Here is a 20,812-nt window from a genome sequence, read left to right as displayed (position 1 = left end):
TTTTTTCTTAAAAAAAAATGTGTCTCTTTTTTCATCTGTAGTTTGGGAAACTGTATCTTCTGTCCACAACTGGAACTCAGTGTTCTGTGAAATTTTTCTGTATTAATTTGTTCATGGTAAAAAAAAAAAATGTAAAATGTAAAATGTAAAATGTGGAGCAGTGGATAAACAATGAGAGAGTTATCACATATTGCAACAACTTCTGTCTTCTAAGCGTCTGCTGTAGCTGTATGAATACCAAATACTCACACTATGTGTTTGTTAAACACTTGGTAACACTTGCATTTCTAAAGGGCAAAGCTAGACTATAAATATGACATCCAATAACACTGAACACATCTCACCAGCACTGAAGTTAAAGGCACATTCATTCAGCCATTAAAGGGATTCAGAGGTGAGTCAATTATTGGTATATCTGCAACATACAACAACAGAAAAACAATTTACTATGTTTTTGACTGCCTTTGTTTAACTTTAAATTCCATTTCCTCAGTCACCCGTGATGGAGCTTTGGTTTTCCCTCCTGTTCTTACACGGTAAGTTTCAGATTTAAATAAACTCTTCATCTTATAAGAAATGATGACTCAATAGTGTATGTTTTTTTAGTGATCCATGATGCCCAGTCCTCTCGTGGCCTCTGGACAGCAGACGTACCAACAAAGATTCCTGCCCTGCAAGGCTCCTGTGTGGTCATTCCCTGTACCTACACTTACCCCAAGCCTGCTTCAAAGTTACTAAACAGGTGGAGAGGATTCTGGAGAAAAGGGAATAAGATAGTCGCAACCAATCTCCCCAAATGGAAACTGAACGAGGAGTACAAAAAGCGAACCCAGTTTTTGGGAAATCTGAAAACACGCAACTGTACCATGCTGCTGGACGGTATCAGGAAGACTGATGTTGGTCCGTTTTATTTCAGGATTGAAATGCCACAATACAAAAGCTTCTCCTACACAAAAAACATGGTCTCCATTGAGGTTCTACGTAAGTATTGTTTAGAATATTTTGTTTATTTTTGTGGCAATACACCCAACTTTTTATTATTATTATATTTTATTCTAAGTATCACTGTATGAGTCACTTTGGTATAATATTTAAACCAACAGGTGATCCGCAACCACCGTCTCTGTCTGTGAAGGTGGATGATGACAAGGTCACTGCCTCCTGCTCCGTGTCTCACTCCTGCCCATCTATTCCCCCTGAATTTTCCTGGAGTCGCTCTGGAATTGTCACCCGCCGATCCAAGAAGCTGAATAAATGGAAGTGGGAAACGATGTCAACCCTGACCTTTCAACCTCGACCCTCTGACTTCAATAAGCATTTAAACTGCACAGTGCTGTACAGAGGAGGGAAGCAGGCGAAGAACTCCACAATTCTTCAAACATGGTGATCGAGGTGACCCCTGTGCATGACCGAAATATCACTTTTCACTCTGCATGGTAAATTAATTCATGTTGCATATTGTATGTCATGAGATTTTAAAGTCATTGTTCAATGTCTTACAGTTCCTACATTTAGACATGTTTACTGTTCATACAGATTATATGATATATAGTATTATCCTACTGTGATTTGATGACTGTTGATTGGACCAAAAGTGAATCTACAGAGTACAAACTGTGCACTATGTCTACACTGGGAATTAAGAAACACAATCAGTCCATTAAGCAACACAGAATATTTCACTGCGCACTGTAATGTCTAATCAATGTCACCTTCATGATCAGTTATTCATCACCTCATATTTACTCTGTAAATGCTTCACTGTTTAATGCTTCTTTAAAAGTTTTCTGTCTGTCTGATTCACAATAAATACTATTTCAATGTAACTGGTCTTTGTGTATTTACTGTTTTAGACAGAAAACAGAAAACAGAAAAGCCATTGTACAGCAACAATTTTCTTGATTAAAGAAAAATATTAATCATCTGACCACATGAAATACACACACAGCTTTGTGGGGTTTGGTTCGAGGCAGGAGTGGATATTTTATCCATTTGGTTTTTTTTTTGTTTATTTTTGTTTAGTTTTGCTTATTCTTACTCAGTAATGCTCAGAAGTACTAGATTTGTGTTTTCTCATGTGGTATAATAATATGCTGCTCATTATGTCTTATTATATAGTTAAATTATAAGGACTGCGCTGGTTGCTGGGTCTATACAGTACTTGTACTTTTCTCCTGGTGATTTATTGCTTCTCTCTCTCTTTTTTGTAACTTGCTAGTAAATGCTTATTTTTACACCCACTGCAATCTAATCCAACAGCCCTGCAATAAATCTATTTTCATGAAGGTTATAATGTTGAAGCTGTTTTAGAGTTTGATTCACCTTTACGGTCATTTTTGAGTTTAACGTTTCTGTGTTATGTTGGGAGGTGTCTCTAATATCTGATAAAGAAATACACTGAATGCTTTGTCAAGGCTGACACACACAGAAGTTGTGCACTAATGTGGGATATGACATTTGGGCTGAAAAGTATCCAAAACAAAAAAGTAGATTTTGATGTACAGTTTATGATCGTTTGAGGTCTGTGAGGTTAGAGAAAGTTGCTTTTTGTGTGGTCATGATGTGTGATGCAATCACTGTTGTGCTCTTATCTGTCAGCCAAAATGGTCACCAGCTTCCCCTTTATCTTCCTGTCAGTGTAAACTGAAGCCACATGAGGGTTATCTCCACATTGTCTTGAGCACACGAAGAGTGTTTTCACTTCTACTGTTTTAATTGATGGATGGGTCAATACAGTCTGTGAGGGTGTGTGAACCTGCAGCTGTCATGTCTTCACACATACAGACAAATTTAGCACAGTGACCATGTTGCTTTTCTGACAGTACACAAAAAGGTCAACACTTTCTTTACCTTATTATTTTATTCAGGGGGAAACAAGCATTACAAAATTCTACTCTTATCTGTCATTCTGATAAAGCTATCGTGAACTCTAAAGAGGAAATTCAAAAGGTGCACTTCAATGTAACTTGTGAAGCAATGTGTGCTGGTAATGGATGACTGATACAGAGTAAAAACAAATAATTATCAAACATATTTACAAGTAAATTAATATATGAATTAAACCGTGATACTTTACAACACACACACACACACACACACACACACACACACACACACACACACACACACACACACACACACACACACACACAAGCAATGCAGGTTACTGCAAAACAGTTTTGTTTCTGGACTACAGAGAAACATGCAGACACAAAAGATCATGAATAATAGGATTATTTTCAAACAGAGTACTTATGAAAAATATATGTGAACAGATAATAATAATAATAATAATAATAATAATAATAATAATAATAATAATGATAATATTAACCACATAATAATCACATCAGTGAGAGGACACACAGATGGACTGCAGCAGTTCTCCTGGAGCAATCAGGAATGTTCTTGTTCACATTATGCATTGGCGTATATTGCATCATCGTCAGTTGTCCATTCAGTCTGTTTAAGAAATAAGATGAACTTACTCTCTTCTTTTATGCATGGAAATAATAAAATAAAACTCTTGAGCAATAAAGAAAACATAACATACCTCCATGTTGCCATATATATGATCATTGCTAGGGTACTGTTCATCATCATAGCACATCTCTTTCCTGAGGACAAAAAACAAACACGATTTCACATTAATTACACAGACACACTCTCTTGCAAAGTCTTGCTGCAAGTTTTGAAACTAATCATTTGTTTATTCTAAACTGAGGTGAATATTTAAAACCTTGGTGTTGTAGAGTACTGGGGGACCTCCACAGTTTTGTGTGTTGTCATGGTCTGCATTTGAGATGGTGGCACACCTCCAGATCTCCCCCTACTGGTAGAATAATGGTATCTAATTTAGGACATTGAAAACCTGTTGACATGCTGAGCACACACTATCATGCCCTAAAAGCACTTGCAAGCTGATCTGCTCTGCAAATTGTGGTCAAAAGCACATGCACCCATTTCCACTCCATACACAGACATACATTTCCGTGCAGTGCTAACATATGCATAGACACACATGACCTATATTTGACAAGCAAATTGAGCATTGTCGTACATTGCTGCATACATTGTTGTTCTGAAGTTTTTTTAAAATGCTACACACTTTTTAAATGCAGTTAAATATTGTTAGAAAACATAGCTAAAAAGAGAAACATGATTCTTCTTCTACATACTTTCAATGACATCAAACATTTTCTGTAAAGGCCTACCATTTCTTAACCACTGCCACCACTATTAGTATCACCAAAATCGCAGCTGCAGCTCCACTGGCGATGGCAAGATAAAGAGTCGGTATCTGACCTGTTTAAACAGAAACCATATGGTGTCAGTTTCCTCTTATCTATATGGTAACAGTCTGGAGGCACATCATACAGACATGTAATACATACTTGAAATTCTAAATATTTCTTACTTTTATCCGGAAAAGTTAGTGTGATGTTGGCATTGCCCACCGTGTTGTTTGCCACACAGTGGATGAATCTAAATGATCCCAAGTTTGCCTGCAGAGTCCCGATGGAAACAGGTCCATGGATTTCTACCTTGGTACTTGACAGGACTCTGTTAGAAAGCAAAAAATGGACCATGCTGGAGGGCTTGGATTCTACAATGCAGATGCACTTCACCATATCCCCCTCTGAGGAGCAGGAAGAGACATTCTTAATCTCAGGGGCATCTGTAAAACATAAAAATTAGATACCAGATTATAAATTATGAGCCCCCCACACTCAAATCAAATTCTCACCTTCATCATTACACTGTTCACTTACATGACACGTTGAGCTGAACAGGGCTTGATCTGCCTTGTCCCATTTTGTTGATGGCAATACAATACAGGGCACCTGTGTGTCTGGAGACGTTTTTCAGCATGTAGAGGTTTCCCTTGTGCAGTTGAGCACCAGTGTCACTTCGCCACTCAAAGTTGCTGGCAGGGTGAGCATCACTGGTGCATTTCAGCCTTACATCCTCTCCCTCCTTTACATTTGACTTGTATTCAACCTTCACATTCACAGGGGCATCTGAATGGAAACACACAATTAAAGGATATGGCTGGCAATTTTCTATATTTTTCTTGTTATTGATAAATCTCATGTGCAATGCCAAACCAACAATGAACTGAACCCTACTTACAAGTATTGTGTGTGTATCCAAAGCCTGATGTAAGTTCTTTAAGAAATTTACAATGTGGCACAAGTATGATATTTCAGGCTTTGGATACAAACAAAATAATTGTAAGTAGGATCAGTTTATTGGTGCTTTGAGCTAAATGTTAACAACAGCATTGCAACGTCTTTACTGACAATGCCAACATGCTGATGTTCAGCAGGTATGATGTTTAACATGTTAACTATCCTATATCATAGCTCCCTTTAGCGTGTTAGCAAACTGATAATGAGCACTACACACAAAGTGCATCTGAGGCTGGGAATGGTGTATTTAGTCATAAACCAGATAACCAGACAATTTAAATTTATTTTTGATTTGATGGAAAGGTCAGGGGATTAGCAAAATGATTACAATTTGTTGAAAAATCACAAATGTTAACCTCATGGTGTTGCTAGACAAAAAGTCAAGGAATCATCCTTGAATGTTTGTACAAAATTTTATGACAATCCATCCAAGAGAGATATAGATGAAAGGGGCCAAAATAACTTCATAAAGCCATTAAAGAAAAGGTTCACAATTTTTCAAGTGTGTCTTAAAACAACAGTCAGGTGCCCATATGAACACTGAAAGAGGTTTTCCTTGCAGTAATCATTCCTCCTGTTCATACTGGCCATTAAAAGATCTCCTTCAAATGTGCTTTCAATGTAAGTAACAGGGCCAAAATCCACAGTGTGTCCACATGTCATTTTGTGCAAAAGTGCATTTAAAAGTTTATCTGAAGCTGATATGAGGCTTCAGCAGTCTGAGTTAGTCAAATCAAGTGGATATCTGCCACAATTACAGTCTTTTTAGCATCAAATTCCCTCTTTGTGTTTCCTCAGACAGTGTTTCCCTGTTGAGCTGCGGTGGAAGTATAGTAACAAAAAGAGGAACTTTGGCACTAAAAAGACTGTAACGTTGAAAGATATCTACTTGATTTGATTAATTTGGGCAGCTGAAGCTTCATATTAGCTTCGGATGAACTTTTAAATATATTTTAGCACATAAGGAGGCTTGTAGAATCGTCGCAACTGTATAATCAACTTTCATTGATTGTACACTTACTTACAAGTACATTATGAGGGGATCTTCTAATGGTCAGTATGAACAAGAACAATGATCATGGCAAGGAAAACATTTCAATGTTTATTTGTGCACCTGACTGTTGTTTTAAGACAGACTTGAAAAATTGGGAACCCATCCTTTAAGCAGGTTTTTAGCTGCAACTGAAGAATCACAGAAGCAGACAGATTGGATGAGATAATGTCTTCATGCAGCCAGCTCATCCAGTGTACAGTAAGTGGTGCAGCACAATGCAGTTTTTCCTACAGTATGAATTCTGTACTTGGAGTCCTCTGATTCATGAAGCCATGGGAGCTTTTTTTATACAGAATGTTTTATATAGTATGTGTGTGCATGTGGGTTGTTAGCTTACACATAGGGAAAAAAAATTATCCAGTATGTATAACAACATATGGTTTGGTTGGTTTAAATTTCATTTCAAGATTTATTCTCAAAGGCATTTAACTGATGCCTTTTAACCCCGATTTGGTCTTATTCTTTAACAATTTTCACTTGATTTTGATATTTATTCAAAATCTTTTTGTCATATTTTTGCACTCACTGTAGTGCTATATAAACAAACTTTTACTCACCTACGAAGCATATTTTCAGCACTGGCTTTTATTATTGTCACTGCCATAGACACTTACATTTTACTTTGAGGACCTTGGATGTTTTCTGGTGCTGCCCTCCCTTGTATGTTACGGTGCATTGTAAAGGCTTGTTGTTATCAGTGCGGGTGGGTTGAAAGGTCAGCGTGGACGTTGCTTCCCACTGGCCATTTTCAAGCTGCTGTGGTTGGAAATGTTCTTGTCCAGAGTGACTCCAGGTGAAGACAGGGGGAGAGGCGGGGCAGGAGTGAGACACAGAGCAGGACGCAGACACCTTTACGCCCTCCTCCACTTCCTCTTTCACAGAGAAATTGATGGGATTTGGTTCAGCTAGAACAACATACAACAAGTTTCATGATAAGAAAAGATCGTGAAGGCTTTTGCACAGAAAAAGGAAGTGAAAGCACATTGTGTCTTTTATATTCTTTTTATATATTAAATAATTTTATAAGCACTTAAGTTGACAAAGATAAAATAAAAAATCTTGAAAATCACAAATCATGAAATTGCTGGAATGACATAAGGTTACCAAAATACAACACCAGAACTGAATACTAAAATATGTTATGAAGGGATGTGGGGTAAAGGTATAGAAAGATTTTACAGTTTTATTCAGATTTATTCAGTGTTTCCAAAAAATAATAATATATTCAGCTCTTGTCCAAAATTGTATCAGTGTTCTAAAAGTGTAGAACTTATTTTATGTTGCTACCGATTCAACTGTTTCACACTCCAATCACATCTCAAATTCAAAGATATTCTGTCTGATTTTGAGCTTCAGGACAGATAAAAATTGACTCAACTGCCCTGAGACTTTAAGAGCATTTCTGTTGAATCTCATACATCTGTCTGGAGAAATGAAACTGTTTAAATGTTGTATGATCAAAGATATTTAAAGCAAGAGGAGAACAATTTGTTATGATAGCATAAATAAGGAAGTGGGCATAGTTTGCATAGTTGTCGAAATTATAGTGTTTGAAACCTAAATGACCATTATTACCAACAAATGTGTGCTGTTCCTGGACTTTTTTTGAGGAAGTTACAAATGTAACTTTGCAAGAAAGATAACTGAAACAAACCATCGAGGTGAAGGCTGCTGTATGGTTAAAAAGTACCTTTACTGTACCAGTGCTCATGAGCCTTTTTTGCTAATTATTGTAATGGAATCTTGGTTCATTGTGCAAAGTTACTGTAAAATCACATTTGTAAATAAAAACGGAATTCAATATCATGTGGAAAGCAACCAAATTACTGTAAGATGTTCTTGAGTACTGCACCTCAACCTCATGCTGTTCACTGATCTCTGATCCAAGCAAATGACCAGTGAAGTCAAGAAATGCAAAGTACTTAAAGGAAAACATCATGGGAACAACACTTAGATTAAAGACATACTGTTAAAGATGCTTGTTGAAAGTTGCTAATCCAACTTACTTATCATTGTAATGGAGACTTTGTGCTGCAGGTAAGAAAAACTTTCATAGTTTCCAATTTCGATCCTGAAATGAAAAGGCCCACGGTCACTTTGTTGAAGAGGATCAATCTTCAGTGAACAGTTCTTCTGTCTGACATCTCCCACCAGCTCGGTTCGACTTTGATACTGCTGCGTGATTTTAGAGGCAACAGGGTGATAGATAAGCTTATTTGTGTCCTCCTGCCAAATCCCAGTGAATTGAGTGACCGTCTTCCTCGGATCAGGGTAGTTATATGAGCAGGGAATCACCACACAGGATCCAGGGAGGCCTTTAACTGAAGATGGCACCTGAAGCGTCCAAGACGAGGCTTCAGCTTGAATAACTGAAATAAAATGCAAAGGAAAATGAAACTGAGAGAGAGCAGATGAAAAGGTATCTTTACTTGTAATTGTACTTCTTGTGAGCAGTAAATGATTTCTGCTGGATATTCAGAGAATGCGCCATACCTTTCAGGAAAAGGAAGAGAAACAGAGTTTCCATCTTGTTCTCTCAGGGTCAGACCTGCAAATAAAGTGACAGATATTTCCAGGCTTGTGTGGCACCACTGTCATTTCCCTCTGGTGAGAGATGACTTGTCAAGTTTCCATTCCACTTTTAATACTCCACACATCCGCAGTGTCAAACACAAAACCAGACTGTTGTCTCATCTGATTTTGATATTGAATTAATCATAATTTATTATAACTTATAATTTAATTTCTGTATTCATTTTTGCCATGTCCTGTGCTCTCAACCATTCTCACCCAAGCTCTATATTTTTTCAGGTTTTAATGTCATACACCAATACATAAAAGAAAAGAAGAAAAGAATAAAAAAGTGCCCAGTTCCTTCTGATATTTCTTTTAATACAGTTAAAAGCATTGGCTGCAATATGTATCACACTGTGAGTGCCACCCTGCTGCTCCCACTTCCCTCTTCAAATAAAGGCTACAAGATTTTGACTTATTTTAGAAATCCTAACTTCTCCAATTTTGTTTTTTAACCACTTCATGAAACTTTTTTCAGCTCATGTCCACTGACCAACAATCCCAGCCGGCACATTTTATGATATGGAGATCTGAAAACCTCACTTAAGCACCTTTAATTGTTCATTAAGCCTTATAAAGCACTGCATTATGGTGTCATTTGCTATAGTGCTACATATTATAGTTTAGATGCACAGGTTGTATGTGTTGCCTGTGTTTTTTGGCCTTTTCCTCTCCTGTATATTGCTCTACCCAGGTCATCTACACTTAATCAGTCCACAATGAGGTGCACCTGGCCCAGGGAGGAAGAGGTTGAAAGTTCCAGGTTCTTGTTGCAGGGAGAGGCTTCTTGTTCGTGGACTGCTGGTCTTGCCTCTCAACCTGGGATTTTATGTTATTTAGTGTAGTATCTATCTCTTTGATTGTTTATAGTAGTCATTTAATGTCTTGGTTGTTGTGTATGTTTTGTTAATAAATGCCATAGTTTGGGTGTTTTAAAAGGTGTTTTACTTTGGGTAAATGGTGGATTGTTGTTTTCCCCATAGGGCTGGGGCGTAACAGTGCTGAACAAAGAAAACAATACAAAGCAGTAAACAAACCTCAGAGAAGTGAGTATAATTAATGTCAGGTAAATCTCTGCACTAAAATCAAATCAAGAAGCAACACACTCAGCTGGAAGGTTGAATGTATTTGTCCAACAAGCTTGTTTACATATAAGGTTACAAACTGTATTTGCTTCAGAGAAAATATCTCGATAACAGTGTGCTCAGATATAATATAAGATCCAAGTTGAAAGGAAGGGCATATACACTCATTGAGAGGTCAATGTAAAAAGCAAGTCTTCCATGAGTATTGTCCTTGGTCAATTGTTAATACAAATAACACAGTTATCTTCATTGAGAAGCTCAGTTAATGAGGAGAAAAACTTTTTCTATCAGGAAAATGGCATTTACTGTACCTTACACTGGTATGTGTCTATCACTGATGCAGATGAATCAAGAAAAGATTTTCTTTGCTCACTTGATGTTTACAGATTCTGAAGTCACAGGATGTCTTGTGTCCTGCGCGTATTATTATCTTAACATCGATTTACATCAACATCAAAACTGCATTTGCACCCAGTGCAAAATTAAAAAGAACACCTCTCTACTTTTGCTTCATTCTCCACTCTCATGTTACACTGAGGGCTCACTTCCTGTTCTATTTTTCACTCCTACGGTCTTGTGGTGAGAATGATCACTCTCTTAGCTGAAGCCCTCTATGACAGACATAATCTCTCATGTTACAGGAATATCACAGGTTTTGCTTCTTTGAATATTAAATCCTTGAGGATCTTCTTGCTGAGTTTTTGTGTAGGTTTAATTGTCCATATGGAGTTGAGCAGTTCACGGACCCTGATCTCCAACAAAAGCAGGGTTCAGCATTCTGTCCCTGTTTGGATAAAAACTCTCACTGTCTTGAACAGCTAGGTCAGCATAACGGATGCTGTGTGTGAGGTGGACTTTTTTCACAGAGAAGCTTTTCTTTGTTTTAACACTCCAGAAGTCCTCTTCATATTGTGTCAAGAAATCCTCCAGCTTGACTGCGTCCTCTTTCAGGCGTCCCCAAGACAGTTTCTTAGGAGTAGGAGTGATGAAGCCGGTGGATGCCGAGTTACCCATGACAGGATATTCAATGAGAAAATCTGGGAATTAAAAAACAAAGAAAATGAATGTCTGTTTGTAATTAACTAAAAAATACATGCATGTCAAACTGAGAAATTACCTGAGTTATTACCTGGTTGCCAACAGGTCACAGTGATGTCCCCTCTCACCTCTGGTTTAACACTGAATGAAAGGTGGTCAAGCTCCACCATTTTAAAGACAGTTCTGCTGGGCAGATGGACGGCCTGACTCTGTCTGTCATCAAAGGAACAATTAGTCAGATCTCTCTGAATGAGGTTAAACACAGCAGTAACAATGTAAGTTAATCACTTCTGATGAATGGATCTTACAATCAGTTGTTTATATTAATCAGTCAGTCAATCAATCAATCACAAACCCACTCAATCACAAACACACAAAGAAAACATTTCTTTATGACAAAGGTACCCTTTGTGAATATGTATTCATTGTTTCTATACTGTTGCTGTGTACTAAAAACTAGAATAGCTCAATTATATTCACCACATTTGATAGTAAGATCGTATGAATGTTCTGTTACCTCTAAATGTCTCAAGAAAGTCTGATAAACATAAAATTATACTGTCACTGCTCTGAGGATCTGTGAAACCATGATTAAAGTAACTCCTAGAAAACAATTTTTCCTTTCAAAGGTCATAACCTGCAAAGAAATACAACGATGTATGATCTAAAGATGTGCAATGTATAACATTATTCATATGTGCGCTTCACTGAACCTTAAGTATCTGTATTTTTGTTTATTACAGAATGTGCGTTTGTGTTGCCGCTGTTACATTTGTCAATAGTTAATTCTCCTTTGACATTTTCAGTTTCAGTTTCCCCGTATTTCACATTTCAGCTTTGTTTTCATGTAGATGGGTTGTTTGAATATTATGATCTGTTTCTACAGTGCTAATAAACTATTTTAGCATGACTGGTTTAGGCCTTATCTCCCAAGCTTCAAATAAATATTTACAAACAAAACCAACCATTTTGTTACTTTGCAGCATCTCTACTTTAACTTAAGCTGCAATTAACTGTAAAATAGATCAATTGTTTATTGATCTTTCTGTAGCATCTCACTCCCCAAAGTCAAAAGTCAGTTTTTCTAACCTCCGAGACAGTCTGGAAAGCCGGTTCCACATGCTAAATGTGACCAAAAATTAAAATAATACATAAATAACATTCTCATAATACCATGTGGAAGAATTGAAGATGCACATCAGTGAAGCACCACACATTGAATCTGATCTACAACCTGCTGTAGAGAGAAAATGCAAGAGAGAAATGCTTATTTGTGAAGGAGATGTTCAAATGTTCAGTATATGGATATATGTTCATTAAAGAATGTTTTAATAAATGCCCTGCAATAATGATTTAATCTGCAGGGCCTCTGTCTCTCTGACATTCATGGTCTCTCACAAAAGAGACCATGGTTGCATGATCTGTGCTATTCTATAAGAACGAACTGTTTCCTGTAATCCTTTAAGTTTTTGTTGAGACCGTATCCATGTATACGTTGTGCCAAAAGCTTCTGTGACATCAGATGTTCATTTTCAATAAACTTCATGTATTCAAGTAAGAATCAACTGGAGCCTGTAAAGTTTCTTTATCTTTATTCTTCATCAAAGTGTATATTGGACAGATATTGATCAAGTACAAGATTTCTCCAACAAACTGCCGTTGTCGGCAAGGAATCCAAGACAGACGGACACTGGGTAAGTAATAAGAATTATTTTATTTTCTTTGTCTTACCCTGTGTGCCTCTTGACAATATTCCAAAAAAAACAAATTAGAAATTGTACTTAAAAGGAATATTTGGCTTAATATATGTGAATTGCAGTGACTGTTTTTCCCTTGCTTGAAGTGTGCTTAGGGCATGACTCACTCTGGCAGCAGAGAGAAAAAGGAGAGAGAGAAACACACTCTGAGTGTGGTGTAGTAATCCCACAGCCACCACAGATGCCTTTAATTCACAATCTAAATGTAAACCCACAAGAGCATCCAGTTGCATCGAATGTATGAAATATATGTTGTATTGTGTAAGTTGATGCTGCTTTAGTTACCTTACAGGAAACTACCTCATGTTACTCTAACTCATATGATACTGTTTGTTGTTCTCATCCATCTCTTCTAAAATCTTTAAGTACAAAACCTTTTTTCCTTTTGTTTCTTGGTTTATGATCCTCATCCATTGTTACCGTTCAGTAAGTAGTGAAATGTGCCTCTAAAACGGCCTCGAACAACACTAAAGCTCAGGCAATAGAAATGACACTTCCGGAAATTCCTAAACACTTACAATCCAAAATAAACCAGATTTGAAGGGAAAGACAAAAGATAAACAAAGATAAACTTTTAATTCCACCTGGGTCATTCTCCTCAAAAAGATGAAAATGATGACGGACATCATGAAATCCAGGAAAAGGACAGCTGATTAGGAATATCGGTAAACATGGAAGTGCATATCACAGTGGGAAAAGACACCTAAAAGCCAACGTGTGTCTTTCTCTGGGTCCCCAGATGACTCAGATGAAGTTAAAATGGTCATATCAAAAACAGATGAAATTTACAAAATATGCACAAATGTAAGCTCCAACACTCTCCCACTGCTTAGTAATGCTATAATGCTGAAACATTCTGAAATATGTCAGATCAAGCTTAAACATCTGAACCAAGTGGAAAAAGAAGCTGCTGCCATGTGCTATGCATGGGCTAATTTGCACCCGCATCCATGGTTTCCTTTTAGTGAGAGTTGTGTTTTTAAAATTGCTGGCCTCTATGCAAAAAGAACAGCTAATCACACTGGCAGTTTATGGTCGTTTATAGAATATGCCACCGCGCTGCTGAACACTGATGTTACAGTCAGGGATACAGATATAAGAGTAACTGCAGGACCCTCTGCACCTCCCTTAGATCGGCCGCCATCTGACAGTGAATCCAGTAGCGCAGGACCAGTTCAGACCTCCGCTCAGACAAGCACTCAGACTATTGCTCAGACAGGTAAAAAGTTAAATAGCTGGGAGAGAGATGCAGACAGAAAAGGTAGAAACTAAAATACTTAAACCTAGTGACACTGTGGGCAAGAAAACAGACAATAAAGCTTCACAAAAAGCACTAAAACAACAAATAGAACAGGTGACTGCAATAAAGTTTTGTTTCTGGACTACAGAAAAACATGCAGACACAAAAGATCATGAGCAATAGGATTATTTTCAAACACAATACTTTTGAAAAATATATGTAAACTGAATATATGTGAAATGTACTGCACAGAAAATAGCACATCAACAGTTGCAACTGTCTTGACCCACATAATAATCACATCAGTGAGAGGACACACAGATGGACTGCAGCAGTTCTCCTGGACCAATCAGGAATGTTCTTGTTCATATTATGCATTGGTGTATATTGCATCATCGTTTGTTGTCCATTCAGTCTGTTTAAGAAATAAGATGAACTTACTCTCTTCTTTTATGCATGGAAATAATAAAATAAAACTCTTGAGCAATAAAGAAAACATAACATACCTCCATGTTGCCATATATATGATCATCGCTAGGGTACTGTTCATCATCATAGCACATCTCTTTCCTGAGGACAGAAAACAAACACGATTTCACATTAATTATACACACACACTCTCTTGCAAAGTCTTACTGCAAGTTTTGAAACTAATCATTTGTTTATTCTAAACTGAAGTGAATATTTAAAACCTTGGCGTTGTAGAGTAGTTGGGGACCGCCACAGTTTTGTGTGCTGTCATCGTCTGCATTTGAGATGGTGGCACACCTCCAGATCTCCCCCTACTGGTAGAATAATGGTATCTAATTTAGGACATTGAAAAAAACCTGTTGACATGCTGAGCACACACTATCATGCCCTAAAAGCACTTGCACGCTGATCTGCTCTGCAAATTGTGGTCAAAGGCCCATTTCTGCTCCATAAACTGACATACATTTCCACGCAGTACTAACCTATGCATAGACACACATGACCTATATTTGACAAGTAAATTGAACATTGTGGTACATTTCTGCATACATTGTTGTTCTGATGTTTATAAAATGTTTCACACTTTTTAAATGCAGTTAAATATAGTTGGAAAACATGATTAAAAAGAGAAACATAATTAATTTTAGAACATTTTCTGTAAAGGCCTACCATTTCTTAACCACTGCCACCACTATTAGTATCACCAAAATCGCAGCTGCAGCTCCACTGGCGATGGCAAAATAAAGAGTCGGTATCTCACCTGTTTAAACAGAAACCATATGGTGTCATTTTTCTACTGTCTATATGGTAACAGTCTGGAGGCACATCATACAGACATGTAATACATACTTGAAATTCTAAATATTTCTTACTTTTATCCGGTAAAGTTAGTGTGATGTTGGCATTGCCCACCGTGTTGTTTACCACACAGTAGTAGCAGGAAGAGTCATTCCTAATCTCAGGGGCATCTGTAAAACATAAAAATTAGATACCAGATTATGAATTATGAGCCCCCCACACTCAAATCAAATTCTCACCTTCATCATTACACTGTTCACTCACATGACACGTTGAGCTGAACAGGGCTTGATCTGCCTTGTCCCATTTTGTTGATGGCAATACAATACAGGGCACCTGTGTGTCTGGAGACGTTTTTCAGCATGTAGAGGTTTCCCTTGTGCAGTTGAGCACCAGTGTCACTTCGCCACTCAAAGTTGCTGGCAGGGTGAGCATCACTGGTGCATTTCAGCCTCACATCCTCTCCCTCCTTTACATTTGACTTGTATTCAACCTTCACATTCACAGGGGCATCTGAATGGAAACACACAATTAAAGGATATGGCTGGCAATTTTCTATATTTTTATTGTTATTGATAAATCTCATGTGCAATGCCAAACCAACAATGAACTGAACCCTACTTACAAGTATTGTGTGTGTATCCAAAGCCTGATGTAAGTTCTTTAAGAAATTTACAATGTGGCACAAGTATGATATTTCAGGCTTTGGATACAAACAAAATACTTGTAAGTAGGATCAGTTTATTGGTGCTTTGAGCTAAATGTTAACAACAGCATTGCAACATCTTTACTGACAATGTCAACATGCTGATGTTCAGCAGGTATGATGTTTAACATGTTAACTATCCTATATCATAGCTCCCTTTAGCGTGTTAGCAAACTGATAATGAGCACTACACACAAAGTGCATCTGAGGCTGGGAATGGTGTATTTACTCATAAACCAGAGAACCAGACCATTTAAATTTATTTTTGATTTGATGGAAAGGTCAGGGGATTAGCAAAATGATTACAATTCATGCTTTGGGGCAATTAATGTGTATAATCAATCCATTTGTTGAAAAATCACAAATGTTAACCTCATGGTGTTGCTAGACAAAAAGTTAAGGAATCATCCTTGAATGTTTGTACAAAATTTTATGACAATCCATCCAAGAGAGATATAGATGAAAGGGGCCAAAATAACTTCATAAAGCCATTAAAGAAAAGGTTCACAATTTTTCAAGTGTGTCTTAAAACAACAGTCAGGTGCCCATATGAACACTGAAAGAGGTTTTCCTTGCAGTATTCATTCCTCCTGTTCATACTGGCCATTAAAAGATCTTCAAATGTGCTTTCAATGTAAGTAACAGGGCCAGAAATCCACAGTGTGTCCACACGTCATTTTGTGCAAAAGTGCATTTAAAAGTTTATCTGAAGCTGATATGAGGCTTCAGCAGTCTGACTTAGTCAAATCAAGTGGATATCTGCCACAATTACAGTCTTTTTAGTATCAAATTCCCTCTTTGTGTTTCCTCAGACAGTGTTTCCCTGTTGAGCTGCAGTGGAAGTATAGTAACAAAAAGAGGAACTTTGGCACTAAAAAGACTGTAACGTTAAAAGATATCTACTTGATTTGATTAATTTGGGAAGGTGAAGCTTCGTATTAGCTTCAGATGAACTTTTAAATATATTTTAGTATATAAAGAGGCTTGTAGATTGAGGACCCCATCACTTACGTACATTGTACACTTACTTACAAGTACATTATGAGGGGATCTTCTAATGGTCAGTATGAACAAGAAGAATGATCATGGCAAGGAAAACATTTCAATGTTCATTTGGGCACCTGACTTGTTTTAAGACAGACTTGAAAAATTGGGAACCCATCCTTTAAGCAGGTTTAAGATGCAACTGAAGAATCACAGAAGCAGACAGATTGGATGAGATAATGTCTTGATGCTGCCAGCTCATCCAGTGTACAGTAAGTGGTGCAGCATAATGCAGTTTTTCCCACACTATGAATTCTGTACTTGGAGTCCTCTGATTCATGAAGCTGTGCTATGTGTGTGCATGTGTTTTGTTAGCTTACACATTGGGAAAAAAATAAATCCAGTATGTATAACAACATATGGTTTGGTTGATTTAAATTTCATTTCAAGATTTATTCTCAAAGGCATTTAACTGATGCGTTTTAACCCCGATTTGGTCTTATTCTTTAACAATTTTCACCTGATTTTGATATTTATTATATTTATTCAAAGTCTTTTTGTCATATTTTTGCACTCACTGTAGTGCTATATAAACAAACTTTTACTTACCTACGTAGCATATTTTCAGCACTGGCTTTTATTATTGCCACTGCCATAGACACTTACATTTCACTTTGAGGACCTTGGATGTTTTCTGGTGCTGCCCTCCCTTGTATGTTACGGTGCATTGTAAAGGCTTGTTGTTATCAGTGCGGGTGGGTTGAAAGGTCAGCGTGGACGTTGCTTCCCACTGGCCATTTTCAAGCTGCTGTGGTTGGAAATGTTCTTGTCCAGAGTGACTCCAGGTGAAGACAGGGGGAGAGGCGGGGCAGGAGTGAGACACAGAGCAGGACGCAGACACCTTTACGCCCTCCTCCACTTCCTCTTTCACAGAGAAATTGATGGGATTTGGTTCAGCTAGAACAACATACAACAAGTTTCATGATAAGAAAAGATCGTGAAGGCTTTTGTACAGAAAAAGGAGGTGAGAGCACATTGTGTCTTTTATATTCTGTTTATATATTAAATAATTTTATAAGCACTTAAGTTGAGAAAGATAAAATAAAAAATCTTGAAAATCACAAATCACGAAATTGCTGGAATGACATAAGGTTACCAAAATACAACACCAGAACTGAATACTAAAATATGTTATGAAGGGATGTGGGGTAAAGGTATAGAAAGATTTTACAGTTTTATTCAGATTTATTCAGTGTTTCCAAAAAATAATAATATATTCAGCTCTTGTCCAAAATTGTATCAGTGTTCTAAAAGTGTAGAACTTATTTTATGTTGCTACCGATTCAACTGTTTCACACCCCAATCACATCTCAAATTCAAAGATTTTCTGTCTGATTTTGAGCTTCAGGACAGATAAAAATTGACTCAACTGCCCTGAGACTTTAAGAGCATTTCTGTTGAATCTCATACATCTGTCTGGAGAAATGAAACTTTTTAAATGTTGTATGATCAAAGATATTTAAAGCGAGAGGAGAACAATCCGTTATGATAGCATAAATAAGGAAGTGGGCATAGTTTGCATTGTTACATTACAATATTTGAAACCTAAATGATCATTATTACCAAAAAATGTGTGTTGTCCCTGGACTTTACTTTACTGTACCAGTGCTCATGAGCCTTTTTTGCTAATTATTGTGATGGGCTCTTGGTTCATTGTGCAAAGTTACTGTAAAATCACATTTGTAAATAAAATAGTAATTCAATATCATGTGGAAAGCAACCAAATTACTGTAAGATGACCAGTGAAGTCAAGAAATGCACATTACTTAAAGGAAAACATCATGGGAGCAACACTTAGATTAAAGATATACTGTAAAAGATGCTTGTTGAAAGTTGCTAATCCAACTTACTTATCATTGTAATGGAGACTTTGTTCTGCAGGTAAGAAAAAATGTCATAGTTTCCAATTTCGATCCTGAAATGAAAAGGCCCACGGTCACTTTGTTGAAGAGGATCAATCTTCAGTGAACAGTTCTTCTGTCTGACATCTCCCACCAGCTCGGTTCGACCTTGATACTGCTGCATGATTTCAGAGGCAACAGGGTAATAGATAAGCTTATTTGTGTCCTCATGCCAAGTCCCAGTGAATTGAGTGACCGTCTTCCTCGGATCAGGGTAGTTATATGAGCAGGGAATCACCACACAGGATCCAGGAAGGCCTTTAACTGAAGATGGCGCCTGGAGTGTCCAAGACGAGGCTTCAGCTTGAATAACTGAGATGAAATGCAGATGAAAAGGTATCTTTACTTGTAATTGTACTTCTTGTGAGCAGTAAATGATTTCTGCTGGATATTCAGAGAATGCGCCATACCTTTCAGGAAAAGGAAGAGAAACAGAGTTTCCATCTTGTTCTCTCACGGTCAGACCTGCAAATAAAGTGACAAATATTTCCAGGCTCGTGTGGCACCACTGTCATTTCCCTTTGGTGAGAGATGACTTGTCAAGTTTGCATTGCACTTTCAATACTCCACACATCCACAGTGTCAAACACAAAACCAGTCCTGTGCTCTCAACCATTCTCACCCAAGCTCTATATTTTTTCAGGTTTTAATGTCATACACCAATACATAAAAGAGAAAAAAATGCTCAATTTTCTCTGATATTATATTTCTTTTAATACAATTACAACAAATACAACTTCAAATATAGGCTACAAGATTTTGACTTATTTTGACCAATTTTATTTTTGTTTTGTTTTGTAAGGCATGTTAACCACTTCATGAAACTTAGACCTCTGTTCAGCTCATGTTCACTGACCAACAATCTCAGCCAGCAAATTTTATTGTATGGAGATCTAAAACCCTCACTTAAGCCCCTTTAATTGTACTTATACAGCACTGTATTATGGTGGTATTTGTTATTTTGCTACATATTATAGTTTAGATGCACAGGCCGTATGTGCTGAACAAAGAAAACAATACAAAGCAGTAAACAAACCTCAGAGAAGTGATTATAAATGTCAGGTAAATCTCTGCACAAAAATCAAATCAAGAAGCAACACACTCTATCAGCTGGAAGGTTGAATGTATTTGTCCAACAAGCTTGTTTACATATAAGGTTACAAACTATATTTGCTTCAGAGAAAATATCTCGATAACAGTGTGCTCAGATATAATATAAGATCCAAGTTAAAAGGAAGGGCATATAAACTCATTGAGAGGTCAATGTAAAAAGCAAATCCTCCTTGAGTATTGCCTTTGGTTAAATGTTAATGCAAATAGTTAATGAGAAGAAAAACTTTTTCTATCAGGAAAATGGCATTTACTGTACCTTACACTGGTATGTGTCTATCACTGATGCAGATGAATCAAGAAAGGATTTTCTTTGCTCACTTGATGTTTACAGATCCTGAAGTCACAGGATGTCTTGTGTCCTGCGCGTATTATTATCTTAACATCGATTTACATCAACATCAAAACTGCATTTGCACCCAGTGCAAAATTAAAAAGAACACCTCTCTACTTTTGCTTCATTCTCCACTCTCACGTTACACTGAGGGCTCACTTCCTGTTCTATTTTTCACTCCTACGGTCTTGTGGTGAGAATGATCACTCTCTTAGCTGAAGCCCTCTATGACAGACATAATCATGTTACAGGAATATCACAGGTTTTGCTTCTTTGAATATTAAATCCTTGAGGATCTTCTTGCTGAGTTTTTGTGTAGGTTTAATTGTCCATATGGAGTTGAGCAGTTCATGGACCCTGATCTCCAACAAAAGCAGGGTTCAGCATTCCGTCCCTGTTTGGATAAAAACTCTCACTGTTTTGAACAGCTAGGTCAGCATAACGGATGCTGTGTGTGAGGTGGACCTTTTTCACAGAGAAGCTTTTCTTTGTTTTAACACTCCAGAAG

The 20,812-nt window shown here is 37.3% G+C and overlaps 3 protein-coding genes and 1 long non-coding RNA gene across 8 annotated transcripts; 2 read left to right on the top strand and 2 right to left on the bottom strand.

Moving 5' to 3' along the window:
- Positions 1–231: 231 nt before the first annotated feature.
- LOC122987095 (sialic acid-binding Ig-like lectin 14) lies at positions 232–1,826 on the top strand. The gene is made up of 4 exons (XM_044358750.1): positions 232–394; positions 494–536; positions 607–981; positions 1,104–1,826. Exons 2-4 carry the CDS (start codon positions 503–505, stop codon positions 1,385–1,387), a joined length of 693 nt encoding a protein of 230 aa, XP_044214685.1. The 5' UTR covers positions 232–394; positions 494–502; the 3' UTR covers positions 1,388–1,826.
- A 1,312-nt stretch (positions 1,827–3,138) lies between these two features.
- LOC122987067 (myelin-associated glycoprotein-like) lies at positions 3,139–10,803 on the bottom strand. 5 transcript variants are annotated; one of them, XM_044358709.1, is made up of 10 exons: positions 10,217–10,803; positions 8,740–8,794; positions 8,253–8,615; positions 6,861–7,151; positions 4,773–5,021; positions 4,418–4,678; positions 4,215–4,305; positions 3,740–3,832; positions 3,554–3,617; positions 3,139–3,462 (listed from the first exon to the last, which is right to left on the bottom strand). In XM_044358709.1, exons 2-10 carry the CDS (start codon positions 8,771–8,773, stop codon positions 3,418–3,420), a joined length of 1,491 nt encoding a protein of 496 aa, XP_044214644.1. In that variant the 5' UTR covers positions 8,774–8,794; positions 10,217–10,803; the 3' UTR covers positions 3,139–3,417. The 5 variants fall into 5 exon arrangements, with proteins under 5 accessions (XP_044214644.1, XP_044214645.1, XP_044214647.1 ...); XM_044358710.1 differs by having other exon boundaries at positions 10,222–10,803; XM_044358712.1 differs by lacking the exon at positions 10,217–10,803 and adding an exon at positions 9,314–9,398.
- LOC122987107 lies at positions 8,586–9,307 on the top strand. Its single transcript, XR_006404456.1, has 3 exons — positions 8,586–8,665; positions 8,787–8,853; positions 9,058–9,307. It is a non-coding gene; the product is annotated as an uncharacterized LOC122987107 (long non-coding RNA).
- A 3,338-nt stretch (positions 10,804–14,141) lies between the features above and the next one.
- LOC122987070 (sialic acid-binding Ig-like lectin 14) lies at positions 14,142–20,812 on the bottom strand. Its single transcript, XM_044358716.1, has 10 exons — positions 20,230–20,812; positions 19,271–19,325; positions 18,810–19,172; positions 17,566–17,856; positions 15,474–15,722; positions 15,284–15,379; positions 15,081–15,171; positions 14,633–14,725; positions 14,447–14,510; positions 14,142–14,355 (listed from the first exon to the last, which is right to left on the bottom strand). The coding sequence occupies exons 2-10, from the start codon at positions 19,302–19,304 to the stop codon at positions 14,311–14,313; spliced, it is 1,326 nt and encodes a 441-aa protein (XP_044214651.1). The 5' UTR covers positions 19,305–19,325; positions 20,230–20,812; the 3' UTR covers positions 14,142–14,310.

Source organism: Thunnus albacares, chromosome 8 (genome assembly GCF_914725855.1).
Source record: "Thunnus albacares chromosome 8, fThuAlb1.1, whole genome shotgun sequence".
NCBI lineage: Eukaryota > Metazoa > Chordata > Actinopteri > Scombriformes > Scombridae > Thunnus > Thunnus albacares.
The sequence above is the reverse complement of the archived record's forward strand: the minus strand, read 5'-3'. Positions and strand labels throughout refer to the sequence as shown.